The sequence below is a fragment of the Labrus mixtus genome, chromosome 5, assembly GCF_963584025.1.
Source record: "Labrus mixtus chromosome 5, fLabMix1.1, whole genome shotgun sequence".
In the NCBI taxonomy this organism is placed as follows: Eukaryota; Metazoa; Chordata; class Actinopteri; order Labriformes; family Labridae; genus Labrus; species Labrus mixtus.
The window spans coordinates 10,871,160-10,889,962 of record NC_083616.1 but is presented as its reverse complement, the minus strand read 5'-3'; the positions used below and the strand labels follow the sequence as shown (position 1 = coordinate 10,889,962).

Here is an 18,803-nt window from a genome sequence, read left to right as displayed (position 1 = left end):
ATGGTGGATTAATGTTGGGATTCTTTAAATATTATAACCAAAAGTACGGCCGGGACCTGCTCTTTTTGTAAAGTGTATTAATTGGTGCTATACAAATAAAATCTGGTGGAGTATGAGGAATCGTGCTGAAATAGTGTAATAAATGCATAAAGAAAAGATTTATAATGATAAGACTGATGCTGTTAATTAGAAAGACACTGCTTATGGATCTACTTATTTGGCATTTTGCAAATGACTTTTCCACCATTGTCTCAACTCTCCCACCACCTCAGCCTCTTGAGTTCAGCACCAAGCAGTGTGAACAAGTTAGTGACACAGGGAACTCATTTTCTGTCTGCCCATGTTCATCCTCACTTCAATCACAGTGACGATTCATATGTGACAGTGAAAATAAATCACAAGACATTTTTCATTCTACAAAATTAAATAAAAATATACAATCTAGTCAGCCAACAAGACTCTTGTAGTTGTGTGAAGGAAGGATGAACAAACCCCCTATAAATGTACAGAAAACAATACTTATGGACATTCTCCCCCCAACATTCATAATTAAGTGAGTCAGGCATGTGTAGCAGGAATGAGTGATATGGGCCACCCTTCCTACAGTCATCAGTTCCCTAGACTACACAGGCGCATATAGGAAAACATCCTCAATGGTCAAGCAGATCTCTGCATCCTGTTATTAGGAAATCAGGGTTGTGCAAAAATGCTGTGTTTGGTTGTATAGTCCATATTTGTATTTATTCTCGGGTATGGTGATTAATAAAAAAAAGTAGACCATCACTGATCTGGAACCTGCTGTTAGTCCCCTATCTGTCGGTCTGTCGAAATTCCGCGCATGCGCTCTTTGTAGTCTGTATGCGTGTCATGTTGATGAACGCTAGAACTGGGGAGTCAACATGTCCACCCCTGCTGCTCAACGAAACAATAACGAGGAGCCTGGGCTTCACGGTACGTACCAACTTCATTTGTATTGGTCCTCCGCGCTACAAAGTCTGCTTAAGATAAGGCTTAGGAGTGTTTGAATGCTTTGGATGATGTTCGTGCAATTCAGATTTTATTGTAAAAGTTACATCGGGTTTGGTATTTCCTCTTCTTGTGGAAGGGGTGGGGGTGATGTTGTTTGACGTCGCCACAAGCCAGCCAATTGCTTCGTGGTATATGTTTGACTGATGGCATGGCAGCCAATCAGGTAAACATCTCGGCGAAGGGCGGGCACTAGATAAAATGAAAACAAGTTTCGGACAAAAGGCAAAATAGACGCTGCATTTGTATCTTATTCGTTTAAAAAAATGTATGGTAACGGGGGATATGACTCTCATTGCATGTGTAGATGTGTAGTTGAAGAAAGCCGTCGTAATTACATATTATTTCCAAAGGAAGACAATGGTAGGATGTTAGCAATGGTGCCAGCTGACTAACATCATCCAAAATACATTCAAACACCTGACTGGCAGAACAAATGTTTGTATTAGAATCGATAAACATCAAGTAAAAAACATTTATTCCGACACAAAACCTGGACGTGCGCTTTATGTGTCAACATCACAGCTGGAACAGCGACATGTCTGGGCAAATGGTCACACGCACACACCACTCCTGTTATGCAACCCATCTTAAGTGAGCAGCATGGATGAAAAAAATCTTCTATAAATGTGGCAATCGTGTGATAAGGTGTATTTCTTCGAATTTAACGCATTAGGCCTATATATTTTTTTATATTTAATTGAAAGAGGTGTAAGGCTATTTAAGTCTGTGATTCTGTGCTCATCTAAGCCTGCAGTCCGTAAGAGATTACATAACCTCCTCCTGCTTCGAAAAAATGTGCAAGCTGTTTGTGGGGCAGTGGCACAAAGACATGCATGCTATCATTGATGCAGTGCACAGTCAGTTCATGTAAATGCACTGTGTCAGAGGTGCAGGAAATGTAGGTCAGCTGTTTTCCTTTGATTGGGAACAGAGGTGGCTTTCTTTGTGGTATTCAGTCTGCTGTTTGGATTGCACTTAAAGCACAACACATCTAATTTTCCTTCCTTCCCTTCTCCTGACTCTTTTGTGGTGCCAAGGCTCTTGGGTAGAGTTAGAGCTAAATGGGAACACAGGGGCCCAGGGCAACATGCATACCAGCCTGCAAGTGGCACCTGCTGCAGACCAAATAAATGCAAATGCCGGGATGAGTCAAACTCTGCAGACCCTGGAAGTGGTGCCTGAGAGCGATGAAACCTTTATCGGAGGACTAGAGCATGTGCCGTCGTCCTCATCTATCCACAATGGAGACATGGAAAAGATCCTCCTGGATGCACAGCATGAATCCAGTCCTAGTAACTCTGCCTGCGATAGGTAGGAATACAAGCCATTGTTTGTTCTTTTAGGCACAGAAAATGTATTTGTTGTTGACAAGTTCTTGTTTTTTTTACCCTAATATATTTTATTTAGTCCTCACAGGCCACCAAGTCCAGACCAGGATGAAGGTCAGATAACTTTTGATGTGGAAATGCCAAGTCCGAGAGATAGTCAGGTAAAACAACATTAAACAACACTGGGTTCTTGAGGCTCTTGTACATTTGTATAATCACTCTTAAGACTGGCTTCTTTACTGCCACATGTACAGTCAGAGGAAGAAGGTCTGGAGCAGGAGAGAGAGGAAGACATCTTAATGAACAAAGAAGTAGACTGGGTTGCTGATTGGTCCAGCAGACCAGAAAACATTCCACCAAAGTAAGCTGACTTTTATTTCCAGAATGATCAACTTAAAGATGTTCAGGATATCAAACCAACTTTGCATTCATTTCTTATCCTTCCCAGGGAGTTCCACTTCAGGCACCCCAAACGTTCAGTTTCTCTCAGTATGAGAAAGAGTGGGGTCATGAAGAAAGGGGGCTTCTTCTCTGCTGAATTCCTTAAAGTTTTCATCCCTTCCTTACTCATCTCACACATCCTTGCCCTCGGCATTGGGTAAGTTTGAATTCATGCAGTTCTGTTGTCATGCACAGTAGGGCTCTGTATTAAAAAAAATATATATATTTATTTTACCCAACTGGAACATTTTTTTTATCTGTGCCTTTGGAAATGTTTGTGTGACTCAGTATGAGCTGTAGGAGAGGGTCAGTACAGAATGGATGATTGTATTAATGCACTGCTTTTTAGTCTCAGCAAATTAAGTATATAATTCCGTTTAGAATTTTTTTTTATCAGAAAGATGGACTTCTTTTATTATTCTTTGATTTATGAGTCTCCTTTTTTAAATTGCCTCAGGAGTATTAAACCAGCAAGTAGGGTAAAGAGATATGTGTGTTTGTATTGTGGAAACGTCCTTATACACTGCTTATACAGTATTATTAACCCAGTCTCCCACTGTGAGTTACATTTTTGAAAGCCAAATTCCGATAATTACAGGACCTGGATGTCTTGAAAAAATCTTGAAATGAGAGTCATTATTATCAGGATTGTCATTTTGTATCATCTTTTTTTACTGCTATATATTCATTAACTTTTTCCAATCACCCCACAGTGTGTACATCGGGAAGAGAATTGCCACAGCCCCCACCAGCTCCTACTGAATAGAAGTTGAAGCAGTGCCTGGATGTTTCTCTTTCTCCAAGTCTCCCTACCATCTTCCAGTAGTTTAGATGTGTCCCTGCATCTATTGTAAAACCTTCATATCTCCTCTAATCAGCATTGACTTCTGTCACATTGTAGATGTAGTTATAGAGTTATAAACATGACGTAATGTTGCCACACTCCATCACCTTTTGACACAGGGCAACATTGTTCTAAGTCATCAACTTAAATCCAGTTGATTACAGACCCTGTCACAGCCGGAACAATATTAGTCATCCTGTTAAACTCCAAAATGTGTGACAAGGATTTGATGTCTGGTGGCTTCAGGGTTGAGGTTTCTCTACTTGTTTTGATGAATTGTCATGACAAATCTGGCCTTTCTCCTGAGCTGAATCTCTACAACGCCATACCTACAGTACCAACAAATTGAATTGGCTCATGCAACAGTGGGGACTTGTTTTGCCTTATCTTTTTTTAATTAAACATTCAAGGTGCAGTTATTTGGGGTGGGGAAACTAATTATGCTGCACAGTGGGATTTGTTTTTTAAATTCCACAATATTCTGAGAGTAGAAGTTGTATCCTGTTGACTCCGGGGAGTTACTCATAAAGCTTTGTTTTTTGAAGGTTTGAAAGCTTAAACACTGATGTAGTATGTAGCTGCAAAATGTTTCAGTGGGGTTGTTTGAAAACCTATGCTAGTGGAACTTAAGCTGAAAGGCTTTTTACCAGGCCATATGCTGTTTTCTTTTCCTTTTGCCAACATATCATATTCTTTAACATACCATAGCAGCAATGGCTATGTGCCAAATTAATATCTTTCACCACTGCACATTTGTGGTTTATCTTAGACTGTTTTTTTAATTTCAAATATGTTTAGTTATTTAAAGATGTAGATGTGAAAAATAATCTAAGCTGTGATCTGCCCCCATATCTTTTGACATTGTATAATTTGTTTATACATTGATACTAATGCATATTATATAGTTGTTATTGTATGGCATTGTGGCAGTGTACGTAATGTGTATTTGCTGTTGTTTAATTGCTGAAGCCAAGCAAAGAAGAGGGTTTTGACTGGGGCCTCATCAAAGAGTGTTATCTGACTTTTATTTAGATTACACTGTGCAATCCTTTCACATAACATCATGCAATAAACAGTGTAAAGAGTCTGTAGAAAAAGTATAGATGTTGTTCTGTATGTGGATGTTGGCTGGAGGATTCTTCTGTCATTGTTTTTAAATGACATCATAGAGTCGAATGGAAAACCATTGGCCATAATGTGAGCACACATCATGCATACAGGCTTTAATGCATTATATAACTCATTCTAACCCATAAACTGTCACCATAACAGGCTTATGTACAGTTGATCCGTGTGCAATACAGAGCGTTTTGGAATTTGAATAAAGTTTGTACTGTATGCAGTGGCTGAGATATGAATACACAATTATTTAAATCATAATAACTAATAAAATGCACATATCATCAATATGGCTTCTGCACTTTTGATTGTTGACGAGCAGTCAGTTTTTAAGCTGACTGCTGAGGAATAATCATTGCCTATGGAAGTTTCATTCCCCTTTGTAGAAGGTGGTAATGCAGCTATGTTAACATTAGCAATCAAAAGTGTTATTTGTTTGAGTTTGTAGTTTATTCAAGGAAAGACAGTTCCACAGTTTGATGTTCAAAAGTAAAAGTTCCACTCAGATTTATCTAATGTCTTTTTCGTGTCATAAATCCTCCAAATCAAACATAGACAAAGCATCTCTGCCTTGTATATTTTTTTTAATTACAAAAACAGGCATGAGGAGAGGATGGGGCAAAATTAAATGAATGTGATGCAATTTTCAATGTTGCTTCTTGCCCCTCATTTTTAAAATAGTTTCATGCCTTTGACTGACTCTGGCTTTAGTGACGTAAACTTTGTCCTTTGCTTGATTGCAGGCTGGGCAGAAATAAACCTTAGGAATTTAAAGTATGCAAGGACGACCTAGGAGTTTTATTATAATGTGTATTAAATGTTTGCTCATAGACAAAAGGAGACATTAATTGACAGCTCCCATGCAATTGCAGCCACTAGAGCTGACTATTGTTATTTTTTTAATGAATAGTTGTATTATAAATGCTGATCTATATATTAGTTTTATTCCCCAATAACTTGTTGAGTTTACCGGTCAATACTTTTTATACTAAACATTTTTTCCCCCCAAACTAATAATAAACCATCAAAGAAACATGGAGCTAATGCTGAGCAGGGCGGGGCAGTGCGCATGCGCGGTACCTCTTTGTGGCCCTTGTCTTCTTGGTGCTTGTCTGGTCTTCAGAGACCTTTTTCCATCATTATAACCAAGGATAGGACTGTTGGGGGAAATATATAACGGTGTATTTTAAATTATTTGTTGCTTTGCACTGTGCAAACTCTCTTCACCGGCGACAGACATTGTCAGACAGGAGGACAGATATTCCTGGGCGTCGTCTGGCCACCAAGCAGAGCATCCATTCATCCTTTCATTGGCAGCTGAGGTTTTCCAGACGAGCTAGCTAGCGTTAGCCGAGAGGCAGGGGGCAGCTGTGACAGAGGCGAAAAATGTCGGGTTACCAAGGAAAGAAGAATATTCCACGAATCACAGTGAGTATGCTCCCATCACTTAAATAAATATCATGTATGTGCTTCACTGAGAGGCGCTGCTGTAATGTGCGGTGAGACTCAGGACTGGACCAAAAGCTAATTATCGCTTAGCCATTCAGAGACAGACCTGATTCAGCTCCACTGAGATTCATGGGCGAATAATGATAACTGGGTTTGCAGCTTAAGTGTATTTTATTTTTAAATATATTAAATGTTAGTTAACGAGCCCTCAGTGTTTTTTTTTTATGAAGCGTCCCGTCTCCTTTAGCTGTCTCTGTCAGCATCCTCAGCCTTTAGGGTGTAGTTAACTGGTTTAGACACATCTTCCTTTCCTCTCATCATTTCGTCCTCCATCCTCTGACATCCGCTTGCTCTACCTTCTTCAGCATTCTGCATCTCTTATTTTTTTTGTTGTTACATCGTCCAAAGCTGCAGCAGCCATGACACGATTAGGTTATTGAACCCATAAAGCCTACTGTCAGAAATGTGGATTTTACATTATAATGTCTGTTTTTTTTTTTTTTAAATGGTGCAGCTTTTCCACCTTAAAGCACAGTATTAAGGATATACAGTAGGGATGACGTGAAAGCCAGAAGAAGTAAACCCTCGTTTGTAAAGTAGGTCATTGGATAGCAGCTACCATCCAAACCGTCTTCCTTTCCTAATCTTTCATCTTGCAGCTGTAATATTGAGAGTGAAGCATCATGGTAGTAACTGCTTTAAGTGGGATCATTTGATAACACCAAGCAACCTACTATAAAGTATTGGCCCCATTGTCTTGGTATAGTTGTCACAGGTCAAGGCAGGGTTATAGTCACTCTTCAAAGGCCTCAGACACACACCATCACATGCAATGTGATTGTTGGGAATGAAGCACATAGTTTTACTGAATAGTGATAATAGTGATTTTGTGTTTTTATCCCCTGCTGAATTTGTTAAAATAATCTCAAACACAGGAATTATTGTGTTATTTAGAGTGCTATTGTCTTCGTAGTTCCTGATATTTCTTACTGTATTTATTATAGTCATGCACCGAAGCTGAATAACATGTGAAGTTGCTTTTATACGTCGATGCAACAATGATGACAATGTTGAAATAAAAGCGTATTCTATCAAACATGAACATAAGCATGGTTAGTCCAGTTTAGCTCACGTATACTGAATATACCTGTTTAGTAGAGGGGAAAACCTGCGCTGTAAAAACGTTATTCAATATTGTAATGAAGATATGGCTTTTGATGAATGAAAAAAAAAATAAAGAAAGCATTTGAAGTTTTAGCCAAAGCATTCCAGCCTGCTGTTTTACACCGGACATTTGTTTGTTGCGTGTCATCTACAGTCTGATTTTAAACTGCCAAACTTAGTCTGAATGTCTTTAAATCCTTAGTGACAGGTCTTCAATCTAAACTTTATATATTATTATTATTATAATATTATAAAACAGATATCCAATATTAATGGGACTTACCTGGCTAAAAAAAAAAGGTTAAATAAAAAAAAAATAACATATCTTCACTGAATGCTGAATTTTTATAGTATGTTTTTGTTTAATCATATTCCAAATTACTGACAGGTGTTCCTATATCCTCACTATATCTGTGCGGAAGTAATCACTAGCTCTAAAAGCTCAAGCCCATTTAACATATAACAACATTACAGTGTTTCATTATACATTACATGCTTATTTATGGCAAAGGAGTGCATTTACTGTACATTACCCCAACATAATGGTGCATTCATTAATGGAGTTAGGACAATAGGAATTAATCATGAAAGCCATTTTGGACTGAGGTTAAGCTCAAGTGCGCTGACTACTTGGGTAGAAAGAGGACATAGGTTGTAAGACCCATTAAGAGGGGAGTAATGGGCTGGGAGTTCATGTCAACTCAGCCACATAACCTGTATACCTAATGCACTCTGCCTGTTCATGCCCCCCCCCCCCCCTCCCCACACACACATAAACATACACACCACACACACACCAACCTAACACACACACTCTTGACATATTATAAACTGAGTGTTTCCTGCTGTGAGGTTGGAAGTAAACCACTTTTGTCTTCATTATCTCCGTATTGTCCTCAGAGACCCCTGTAAGCCTGTAGGAGAAGTAGGCCAGGCTTCTCCGCTCTCCTTTCATCTCAAACAGGCTGAATTAAGCCTCAGTGCTCTTGAATGTTTTGATAAAGAATTAATCCCTTTCTTCAAATGTAGTCTATTAAAGGTGAATAACCCTTGTCAAACTCTAGTATTGTAATTTACACAGGATGAAAGTTGGCATGGCTTGACTTATGATTGGTTTAAACAATGTATTCTTAGTTCAATACTTAGAAAAGCCTTGTTGAGTTTTCTGAGAAAACCGTAAAATACACAAAGTTTAATGGTGGCTGAAGTTAACCCTGAGGTCTTTTTTTTGTTCTAAAAAAGTCTCTTTGCAATTTAATGCACAATACTTTACTTTTCTTGTCCTCTTGACTGTACTGATGCAAACACATCATTCAGTCTAGCAGTTTATTTATTTGTCCTACTAGTATTTATTATACTATAATAATAATACTACCGGTAATTCATATTATTCTAATAGTATAATAATTATAAAGGACAAAAACAACGTCTCAACAATGTGTTCTCAGTGGTCAAATTTTTTTTATGGCTACAAACCAAAGGAGAAGATTGTCAGTCAGCAGTCTGAAACAATTAAAGCCCCAATCAGCTGGTTATCAGAGGAGAATGGCTATACTTTATGTAGTTATAATATATAACATATATATATTATATACAGTATATGTTATTATTGGCACAACCTTTTCCCCCTTTTTCTTTAAGACTTAGATTTTCTTAAATCTCTTTTAAAACAAAAAACAATAGTACAGAAAGCAACTTCATTAGCAGGCATTATAACATTTACGATTCCCAGATAACAGACAGCCTGTCCTAACATAAACACCACTTCATATTTGATAATAATAAATACATTTTAAGCAATGACAATGAGCAGGGCAGACCACCAAGCATTTATTCCGACAAATAGTTTCCATTTTGTCCATAGTGCAATGCACAAATACTTTCTCAGTCTCAACAGGGAGGCCAGTCTATCATCCAATGAATCTCTTTAATGATGTCAAGCCAGTTCTCTACTGTTGGATGGAGGCCTGCTTATGATAACCATGCTTTCACACTATTTTGATGCAGTCACAAGAGGCTCATGCTAGCTATCTGCTACCCTCAGAATATTTGGTGCCAATTAAGTGGTGAGAAATGTATAATCGATTCAGGAGAAACATGTTGCAAACACTGGTTTTGTATAAAACACAAATAACATCTGACAGACATAAAAACTGTGAGCTAGCCTATAGCTAATATAGTCATAAATATTTGGTAATTTATCACACTTAATGTCATTATTGCAGTATTGAACGATGTTATCACACAACTCATATTTATCTCTGATCGTGCAGGCCTAGCGGTAGGATCAGCCTGTAACCAAGTGCTTGCTTTTTTTTGCTGCTACTGTAAATATTGTAGGGAGTTATCTGAAATGTTCTGTTATTCCTTCCAGCAGATCACCCAAATAATGTGACATAAAAGTCAATGGGAACGGCAATCGCAGAATGCTGCATGATTTTCCAAATCTTTTCCCTCATCAGTTGTATCTTTTAGCTGATCCCAAAAAGGTGGTGGTGATCTGCTTTATATCTCCTGCATTCAAAGTGTTGCAGATATGAGATATTTTCAATTTAGGAGTAATTAAATAGTGCACAAGATTCTTCTGACCAAATATTACCATACTACATCGAACAAACTGTTGAAAAGATAGTTTCACACATTTTCCTTCTGTCGACTGCTTATTTTGTTTTTTAGTTCCTTTTCCCATCTCCTCCTTGCTAAAGTTTGTGGTAGCTTCTCTGCCCTTCTTCCCCAGATTTCATTATAGTTATTTAAAACGAATCCAAAACGAAATCTTAATTTTGGCGACAACATAAATGACTGTCAACGAAATAGGTTAAATTAAATGTTAAGTCATGGAGCAGCTGACTCTTAAGGGAAAACGAATAACAGAGATTATTACTTGACCTTTCTCTCTGAGCAGCTGGCTGGATTTCTTTTATTTATAGTTTATGGGTCCTTTAAAATGTCTGTCCGTCTCTTTCTTTCAGAGTGACCGTCTCCTCATCAAAGGAGCAAAGATAGTGAACGATGATCAGTCATTCCTGGCCGATATCTACATGGAGGATGGAGTCATCAAGTAAGTATCAATCTGAGTGTTATGAGGGCTACTGTTCTTTTCATTTCTGGAGAAAAAAACAAACCATAAACATCTTAACCTTGATTTTTAGAATCAAGTTAATTCAACTTTTTTCATTCAGTTCTGTGCTTTGCATGTTTTATTTGTCCTCTTTAGGCAAATTGGAGACAACCTCATTGTTCCTGGGGGAGTTAAGATCATAGAGGCTCATGGGAGAATGGTGATGCCCGGGGGTATTGACGTGCACACCCGTTTTCAGATGCCTGACCGAGGCATGGTGTCAGCAGATGACTTCTACCAGGGCACCAGGGCAGCCCTGGCTGGGGGGACAACTATGATCAGTATGTGTTAGACATCAGTCATGTGTTTAGAAGCTGAGTAATCCTGTTGCAGGGATTCTAACCCTGCAGATGTGCGTGTCGTCAAGCGTATGATTTAATTAGGCTGTTTGCTTGTGCTCATGAAATCCAACCTGTGTGTTTGTGTTTTACAGTTGACCATGTGGTGCCAGAGCCTGGCGTAGACTTGGTCGCAGCTTTTAAACAGTGGAGGGAGTGGGCTGACAGCAAGTCCTGCTGTGACTATTCTCTGCATGTGGACATCACCGATTGGAACAAAGGCACCCAAGAAGAGATGGAGACCTTGGTGAAGGACCATGGTATGTGGTTTATATATTCAGAGTGAAGAAAACATGACAGAAATGTACTGCCTCAGGGCTTGTGTCCACACAGCTTCTTTTTTTCTTCTTTTGCTTAATTGTTCTTAACAAGGAGAGAGAGGAAGAGGCAGAGCTTAGTCAAAAGTGAAGTGGCGAGTGCCCCTCTTTTTTTGTACGGCTGCTCTGAGTGCCTCAAGTTAATATTTTATCAATATCTATTAACAATATTTGAACTTTCCAGAAAGGCACTCAGGCAACCAATCTCAAGGAGCTTGACTCAATTTACCGACCAAAAAACGTGTACGCTGAAGTTTGAGGGAAGGACCTTTTAAAGGAAGTACATTTTCTGTGTTTTGTACATCATCTTAGCAGTTTTGAGATCAACTACATCATAAAATTGATAAATAGTGTGTTGATTAATAAACATATGATATAACAAAAAGGCATAATCAGGAGATAGAGATATTGTTGGCATAGAAATTAAACCCAATTGAAGCCTTTTTTTTCTCACCACAAAAGCGCTTCATCTCAGTCTGCATCCCTCTCTGACAGAAAAAAAGTGCTCTGTGGACACAAGCAATAACAATAAGCTAATTTACTTGTAAAATTGTATGTCTTGTTATGCTTCAGTCAAGTGTGTGTCAGCCATTGTTTGGAGAAAAAAAACCTTTATCAGATGATAAAACAGTAACCAAATGTTTCTACTTTGTAATTTGTATCCCTTTGGTTTTACTTTTCTCCTTCGCTCTGGGGTTTTTCCTTCTTTTGCTCTCTTTGTTCCACCTTTGGCTGTTTTCTCTCATAAGTTTTCTATCTTCAGGTGTCAACTCTTTCCTGGTCTATTTGGCTTATAAGGATGTTTTCCAACTTTCTGACTCCCAGGTATGCTCTGCTTCTCTGCACAGTTTGCTGAGCTGTCTATCAAAGCACACATTTTTGAGGCTGTAGTGTCCAAAACTCTCCTAAGAGCTGACTAGTATGTCATCCTTTAGATCTATGAGGTGTTCAGTGTCATCAGAGATCTTGGAGCCATTGCACAGGTGCATGCTGAGAACGGAGACATCATCTTAGAGGTAACAGAACCACAGATAAGTTTAAGGTCAAGTTTCAGCAGGAAGCTGTTGTTGCCATTTTTGACTAAGATGCTCCTTTGTGTGTGTGTTTCTAGGAGCAGAGACGTATTCTGGAGCTGGGGATCACTGGTCCTGAAGGACATGTGCTCAGCCGCCCAGAGGAGGTAAGACAGAGGAGTGTTGGGATAATATACTTTTGATATTAAAGACCTGAAATACAGTAAAAGAACATTGGTGCAAGAAAGCTGGTATGGAAAACAAGTTACTAATTAACATGACTGTGTCTGCAGGTGGAGGCTGAGGCAGTGAACCGCTCAGTCACCATAGCCAATCAGACCAACTGTCCCCTCTACATCACCAAGGTGATGAGCAAGAGTGCTGCTGATGTGATTGCCCTCGCCAGGAAAAAGGGTAAGGAGAGATTTTAACATTTTACATTCTGTAGAATATGAAGAAGCCTTCTGAATCATATTTACAATTAGACGTTTAAACAGACCTGAGTAAGAGTGAGCAGTGGTGAGTATTACAAAGGTAGTAAGGAGAGTGAACTGTACCAGTGGGCAAGTGACCCTACTATGTGGGCCGGTGATAAGCAATCACAGGAAAAAAATAAATCCAAGATAAAATCATGACTGCTCCAATGTGGTACAGGCCACATAGAAACTGCCCGCTATGCTATATTACCTGTCCAGCCTGTAGCTTATTTTTAGGCAGAAAAGAGCCGAAGAGGGAGAGCGAGATAATGTAACTACATGTTGCTACATTTTTTGATTCATGAGTAGAAGAGAGAGGGCAGATACAAACATCACAACACTTCTAGTTAGTAAGTGATTATTATGTGCAGTCCTTATGTGCATGTTTTTAATCCTGTCATTATTATACGATGCGATACAATATGATACCAAACAAAACGAAACAATACTTTGACTAAGTGCTTCACACATCTAACTACCTCCACAGTAGAATCAATAGATCAAACAACATGAATAAACAATCCACAACTAAACAGAGAAGCACATACCAAGAAAAAACACAAACAACCATGTGCATTGCACATTACCCATATTGCACAAGATTTGCATAAAACACAACATGAATAAGAGAAAAAGATTATAAAAATATAAGAACCCCAAATGCTATTGAACAACCCATACAACCATAAGCAACATTTTTATAGTTTACAAGTGCAGGTTGGAAAAATAAATGTGTTGTAGCAAGCTTTTAAAATAGATATTGAGTATTGTTTTTACAAGTTATGCTTGTATCATATCCAGGTTTGAATGTTTGGTGTCTTGACATCCCTATTTTAAACTTTTTTTCAAATGTACTGTCCACATTCCCCTGTATCTGTCTGACTTTTAGTTCTGACATCCTCCTGTGTGCTCTTGTAGGTGCTGTGGTTTACGGAGAGCCCATATCTGCCAGCTTGGGTACAGATGGTACTCATTACTGGAGCAAGAACTGGGCCAAGGCTGCAGCCTTTGTCACTTCTCCGCCGCTGAGTCCTGATCCCACAACCCCCGACTACCTCAACTCTCTGTTGTCATGGTACGTGCTCTGTGCTGGAGCCTAAAGATAGCTGGAACATAATTTGACATGTGCTACTGCTGTGTGTTTGTATTTTCACTCTGTTAACCCCTTTTTGTGATCGTGCAAGTCCATTTAAGTGACATTTACAATTATGCACTTAAGAAAAGTTCATTCAAGCAGATAAACGCAGATAAAGTTTTTTGAAAATTGATTTGTCGAGGATGAATCCAATTGCTATAGAAACTATTTGTTTTCCTTTTTCTGTCTTATCTAGTGGGGACTTGCAGGTGACTGGTAGTGCTCACTGCACTTTCCAGACCTCTCAGCGTGCAATAGGCAAAGATGACTTCACTCTTATCCCAGAGGGCACCAACGGAACTGAAGAGAGGATGTCCCTAATCTGGGACAAATGTGTGGTGAGTTCAATGTGATCCACTTTTCAGAAATTCCATCAATATCTATCATGAAACACACCTGAAACCTTTGTGTGATTTTAGAATCTATTGATTCATTTTTGACCTCTCTCAAAAGGTGACTGGTAAGATGGACGAGAATCAGTTTGTGGCGGTGACCAGCACAAACGCAGCAAAGATCTTCAACCTGTTCCCCCGCAAGGGCCGCATTGCTGTGGGCTCTGATGCTGATCTTGTGTTGTGGGACCCAGACGTCACCAAGATCATTTCAGCCAAGAGCCACAACCTGGTCAGATACCTTTAGTTATATTGTATTCCTTCACATTTTGAGACATTTTTAGCTACACCTAATAACATAGAGTATTGGTGAAAATGTGCTTTTATATAATCTTATTTAATCGTATGTAATGTACAGTTTCCTCAATGTAAATAAAAGTGAACAGTGTTTAGCTTCATGCTATGGGTTCTGCTTATCTGAGTGGGTTATAACAAAAATGTAAACTATAAAAGCTTTTATTTTTATTTTTTATTAAAACCATAAATTTCCTATGATGGGTACACTCAACATCCCAGGGTTTTCAAAGCGTCCTGATCACATCTTCCCTCCTTCCAGGCTGTGGAGTATAACATCTTTGAGGGCACAGAAGTGCGTGGAGGTCCTGTGGTTGTGATCAGCCAGGGCAAGATTGTGTTGGAGGAGGGCAGCTTTCACACCACGGAGGGTTGTGGACGCTACATCAGCCGCAAACCTTTCTCTGACCACGTGTACAAGAGGATAAAGGCTCGCAGCAGGGTGAGTTGTGGCCTGCAGGGCTGAGCTGAACTTTGGGTCGACACCCTGTTTTTGTTTATTCCTGTAGCTCATGTATAAAGAGCGGATTTATTAAGACTAAATATAGCGTTTTCTGTTTAATTAAGAATTCAGCTCGCTGGCTGGAGTTCACCAGGGATTTTCTGTGTTTTTCTGTCAGGAAGCTCATAATAAACTAATCGTGTTGACTCCATCAATGTGCCCTTTCCAGCTAAAATAGGTTAATATCAAAATTTTGAAAGTGTGTTCCATTTCACCAGTAAAACCATTAGGATGTTGGCAAACTCGCCAATCTTGTACTTTATTGGTAATGACTCTGGACTGATTTGAGTGCTAGGCTGATTGGTACCTCATAGTTTGTTTACATATGCAGATTTCACAAATGGAGTGTCTCCACAGAGCATCAGAAGTTATGTGATGATAAATAATAAATTGATGCAAAATAGTGAAGCTTGCGAGCTAAACTGGTTATGGTCACATGAACTGCTCTGTATGTATATTAGCTTACAGAGCTGCGCGGAGTCCCCAGAGGCCAGTATGACGGGCCGGTGTGTGAGGTGACTGTGACTCCTAAAGTGATGTCCACAGTCACCTCAGTGAAGACTTCTCCTGCCAAGCAGCAGCAGCAACAGCAGCAGTCAACTCAGCAGCCGGTGCGCAACCTCCACCAGTCCGGCTTCAGTCTGTCTGGTGAGTGAAAGGACACATTTCATTTTTTGCTAGATTCCTCATTTACAGCAAACGATTAAAATAATGATTTCATCTGAATTTTTAGGGGCCCAAGTTGATGACAACATTCCACGACGCAACACTCAGCGCATTGTGGCGCCCCCTGGTGGAAAAGCTAACATCACCAGCCTTGGCTAAGCTCTTTTGTTAACTGAGCCGGGGGATGCAGGAAAAATATGGGACCAGAGGTCACTTCTACTGCTGTCACATCACATCTGGTCACCTCTGACTCCCCCTGCACCCAACCCACAAGTACTCCATCCATTCTCATTCACACATCACCATTTTGTCACCTCATGTAAAAAAAAAAAAACGACCTCACTATTCCACCCTTTTGTCTTTCCTGCCATATTCCACTATCAAGGAAGGATCATGTGAATTGAAGCAGATTGTTTTGCTGTTAAGACCAGTATGATCACTGATTTAATGAATTTGTTTACATTTTTTTGTATAATTGTTGCTGCACATATTTGAGCTGTTCATTTGCCCTCGCTGCTCTGAGAGTTGTCAGTTTCAGCGGGCATGTCAGAAACTCAGTTTTTCTTAACACTCTGTTCATTAGTCAGATATAAGTTTGAATGTTTCTGGTGGTGCTGTTACTGCACCACCTTCAGTCTGTCATTTTGTAACACTGTTTTACTAAGATATTGTTGCTTGAATACAGAAATAATACAGAAAAAACAAATGAAATATTAGACTTAACAATATGGTTTCTTCATTTCATAACAGCTCATTTTATCTGAGGTTTGCAGTATTTTTTTGTGTAAGTAGTGTGAAAAGCTGAACAATTCACCTTGGTCTTCCTTTTATGTTGTTGTTGCACTTTTAAAAGATTAATAATGTTGTTATCACATGAAGTCATATTGGAAAAAGCTGAAAGGGATGAGTTGTCACGCTCAATCATTCAGCTTAGCTCTGAATATGAGGGACGAATCTGCTGGCATGAAACATTTCAGTCCAAGAAACATGAAACATTTCCTTCATTTCATTGTTTTATTTTTTTCCTCACGTCTATTTAGAGGTTATGAAGGCAGCAAGCTTCGGATAATTCAAATGGTGTATATTTTTCAGAAAACAGACGAAGGAGAAGATAGATTGGAGATTAGTGGACAACCTCTCTGCACCTGGTGCTATATGAGTATTGCTGTTTCTGTGCAGATGATATCTTTAACTCCACCCGGCAGTCATGTCAGCCAGAGCAGAGTCACATTACCAAGGTTTGACACGATTTGTTTCGCACCTGCAACAATCCAAACATTAAAAGAAATGTCTGTGAGCTTGCAACTTTTTCTTTGTAGTGGATATATCTGTATGTTTTTGTTGAATTGAACTACTTGCCTGCCTGTTCTGTAAGATATTGATAGCACACTGTATCTATGAAGGCTCGTGAAAGAAGTGAAACCATGATCTTTGAGACCTGATGAAAAATCTTGTGGTATGTAAATGAAATCCGTCACAGCGTGCTGATGATGTGTCCACTGTACTCGGTGTTAGTGTTGTGAATGAATTACCAGATATCCAGTTTTTTCTTCTCATACCCCCAGACCCTCTACCCTCCCCGACACCAGACACACTCGAGGTAGTAACTGTAGAAAGTCACCAAACAGCATTGGGTTTTCAGTTTTTACGGTGAAACACTGGGTTATTTCTTCCTCATTGCCTTGTCAAGTGTAGGTTTCGTATGGTGAGCTATAATGTGAAGTGATTTACATTCGGGGAAGTTTCTTAGTAATGGTTGTTGAGTTGTGATGTTGAGCACTGTTGTCGTCCCTCTCGCAGCACGTGTGATACTCTCTCAGTCATGTATGTTCTGTAGGATATCAGGGTTTTATGGGGAAATCATCATCGGTCCTGTCAGCATTTGACCATATCTGTGTTGACCTCAGTGGATTAAAATGATAAAATGAGGCTCGTGTCATCGTCTGTTTCTTGTTTTCTTGTTTTTTTTAAATAAATGACTATGTTATGTATATAGAATTTAGGTGAAGCACTATGATAATGTCCTCATTTGTAATTATTTTAGGTGAAAATAGTTTAGTGAATTTTGTTGGATTTATAAGGATTTTCCATAAAAGAAGTATTAATCTCAGTTAAAACCCTGGTTATATTCTTACCTTTGAATAGATTATCTTTTTACAGTCAGCTGATCTATTGCAAAAAAGCATTAGTGTGAAGTAACTCAGTACATATATAAAGGTACTGTACTTTATTTTAGACGACTTATTCCCTCCATGTGAGAGCACACAATGATAACCTCTACATGTGACAGCTGTAGTTGCTGGTTTCTCTGCAGGTAGAGGTTTCACAAACACAGCTTTATAAAATAGTTGACGTACTAACTAACCTCTTCAGGGCTACAGAAATAAAGTGTTAACTGCACAGTTATTTATCAGTAATAAGAATCCAATAGTCCAATATCAGAACTCCTATAGTCTAAACAAAAGATGTTGCTTTGTTTCCCATCACCTGGTTGTTACAGCTTCTCTACACTTTGGCGCTTGAAGACAGGTTAAAGTTCATCTTCTCATGTGGGAGAAGATATTCTGCTCGAATTACGACAAAATCATGTGAGAGTGACTTTGGAAGCAGACTGACCTCCAATATGTAACTAACACCATTTTGGTGTGGACATTTTTTACCTTGATTACTCACTCAGCAAAGACCTTGATGTGACGTAAACCTGCAGTAATTTTACTACTGAAGTTTGAACAATCATACATTAAATTTTCTTCAATGAGGCAGTTAGAAATAGAACAAACAAGATCTTTTTCTTTCCTAATTAAAGTAGGTTAACTTTACGATAGGGGGGAAGTATTTGACTCGTATAGATATATCTTGAAACATTTTTAAGGTTTCCTTAATGATATGTCATATCTACATCATGAATAGTTTTACATATACACTTATTTAAGTTTACTGTAACTTTAAAATGACATAGTGTTTTCTTTTACTGAAGTAAATCTACTATTACTTAGGCTGAGTAAATATTTTGAATCTCTGTTCAACCCTTGAGGAAAGATTCTCTCTGTCCCACTAACAATTCATTTGCATTACTGAGACAACTGTGTCCAATTGTAAGAATGAACTCACAGACATTACAGCTTTATTATGGACGTATGAATTAGACATATAGTGAAACTCCTGTTTTGCTGTG

At 38.8% G+C, this 18,803-nt stretch overlaps 2 protein-coding genes across 2 annotated transcripts; both read left to right on the top strand.

The window, feature by feature from the left end:
• The first annotated feature begins 842 nt into the window (after nucleotides 1-842).
• bnip3la (BCL2 interacting protein 3 like a) lies at nucleotides 843-4,987 on the top strand. Its single transcript, XM_061037770.1, has 6 exons — nucleotides 843-951; nucleotides 2,067-2,340; nucleotides 2,437-2,518; nucleotides 2,612-2,718; nucleotides 2,806-2,955; nucleotides 3,512-4,987. Exons 1-6 carry the CDS (start codon nucleotides 900-902, stop codon nucleotides 3,558-3,560), a joined length of 714 nt encoding a protein of 237 aa, XP_060893753.1. The 5' UTR covers nucleotides 843-899; the 3' UTR covers nucleotides 3,561-4,987.
• Nucleotides 4,988-5,830: 843 nt separating this feature from the next.
• On the top strand, nucleotides 5,831-17,557 carry dpysl2a (dihydropyrimidinase like 2a). Its single transcript, XM_061037769.1, has 14 exons — nucleotides 5,831-6,189; nucleotides 10,347-10,435; nucleotides 10,592-10,776; nucleotides 10,929-11,093; nucleotides 11,914-11,975; nucleotides 12,086-12,166; nucleotides 12,262-12,330; nucleotides 12,457-12,577; nucleotides 13,558-13,714; nucleotides 13,971-14,112; nucleotides 14,228-14,398; nucleotides 14,723-14,902; nucleotides 15,424-15,610; nucleotides 15,696-17,557. The coding sequence occupies exons 1-14, from the start codon at nucleotides 6,148-6,150 to the stop codon at nucleotides 15,785-15,787; spliced, it is 1,743 nt and encodes a 580-aa protein (XP_060893752.1). The 5' UTR covers nucleotides 5,831-6,147; the 3' UTR covers nucleotides 15,788-17,557.
• The last annotated feature ends 1,246 nt before the right edge of the window (nucleotides 17,558-18,803 follow it).

What these genes read in the sequence shown, in the direction of transcription:
- dpysl2a (XM_061037769.1), top strand. Translation starts at nt 6,148, where the DNA reads ATGTCGGGTTACCAAGGAAAGAAGAATATTCCACGAATCACA. An exon ending in AGAATATTCCACGAATCACA is followed by an intron (nt 6,190 to 10,346) that starts GTGAGTATGCTC and finishes TCTTTCTTTCAG; the next exon opens with AGTGACCGTCTCCTCATCAA. An exon ending in ATGGAGGATGGAGTCATCAA is followed by an intron (nt 10,436 to 10,591) that starts GTAAGTATCAAT and finishes TGTCCTCTTTAG; the next exon opens with GCAAATTGGAGACAACCTCA.
- bnip3la (XM_061037770.1), top strand. Translation starts at nt 900, where the DNA reads ATGTCCACCCCTGCTGCTCAACGAAACAATAACGAGGAGCCTGGGCTT. An exon ending in AGTAACTCTGCCTGCGATAG is followed by an intron (nt 2,341 to 2,436) that starts GTAGGAATACAA and finishes TATTTTATTTAG; the next exon opens with TCCTCACAGGCCACCAAGTC. An exon ending in ATCCTTGCCCTCGGCATTGG is followed by an intron (nt 2,956 to 3,511) that starts GTAAGTTTGAAT and finishes ATCACCCCACAG; the next exon opens with TGTGTACATCGGGAAGAGAA.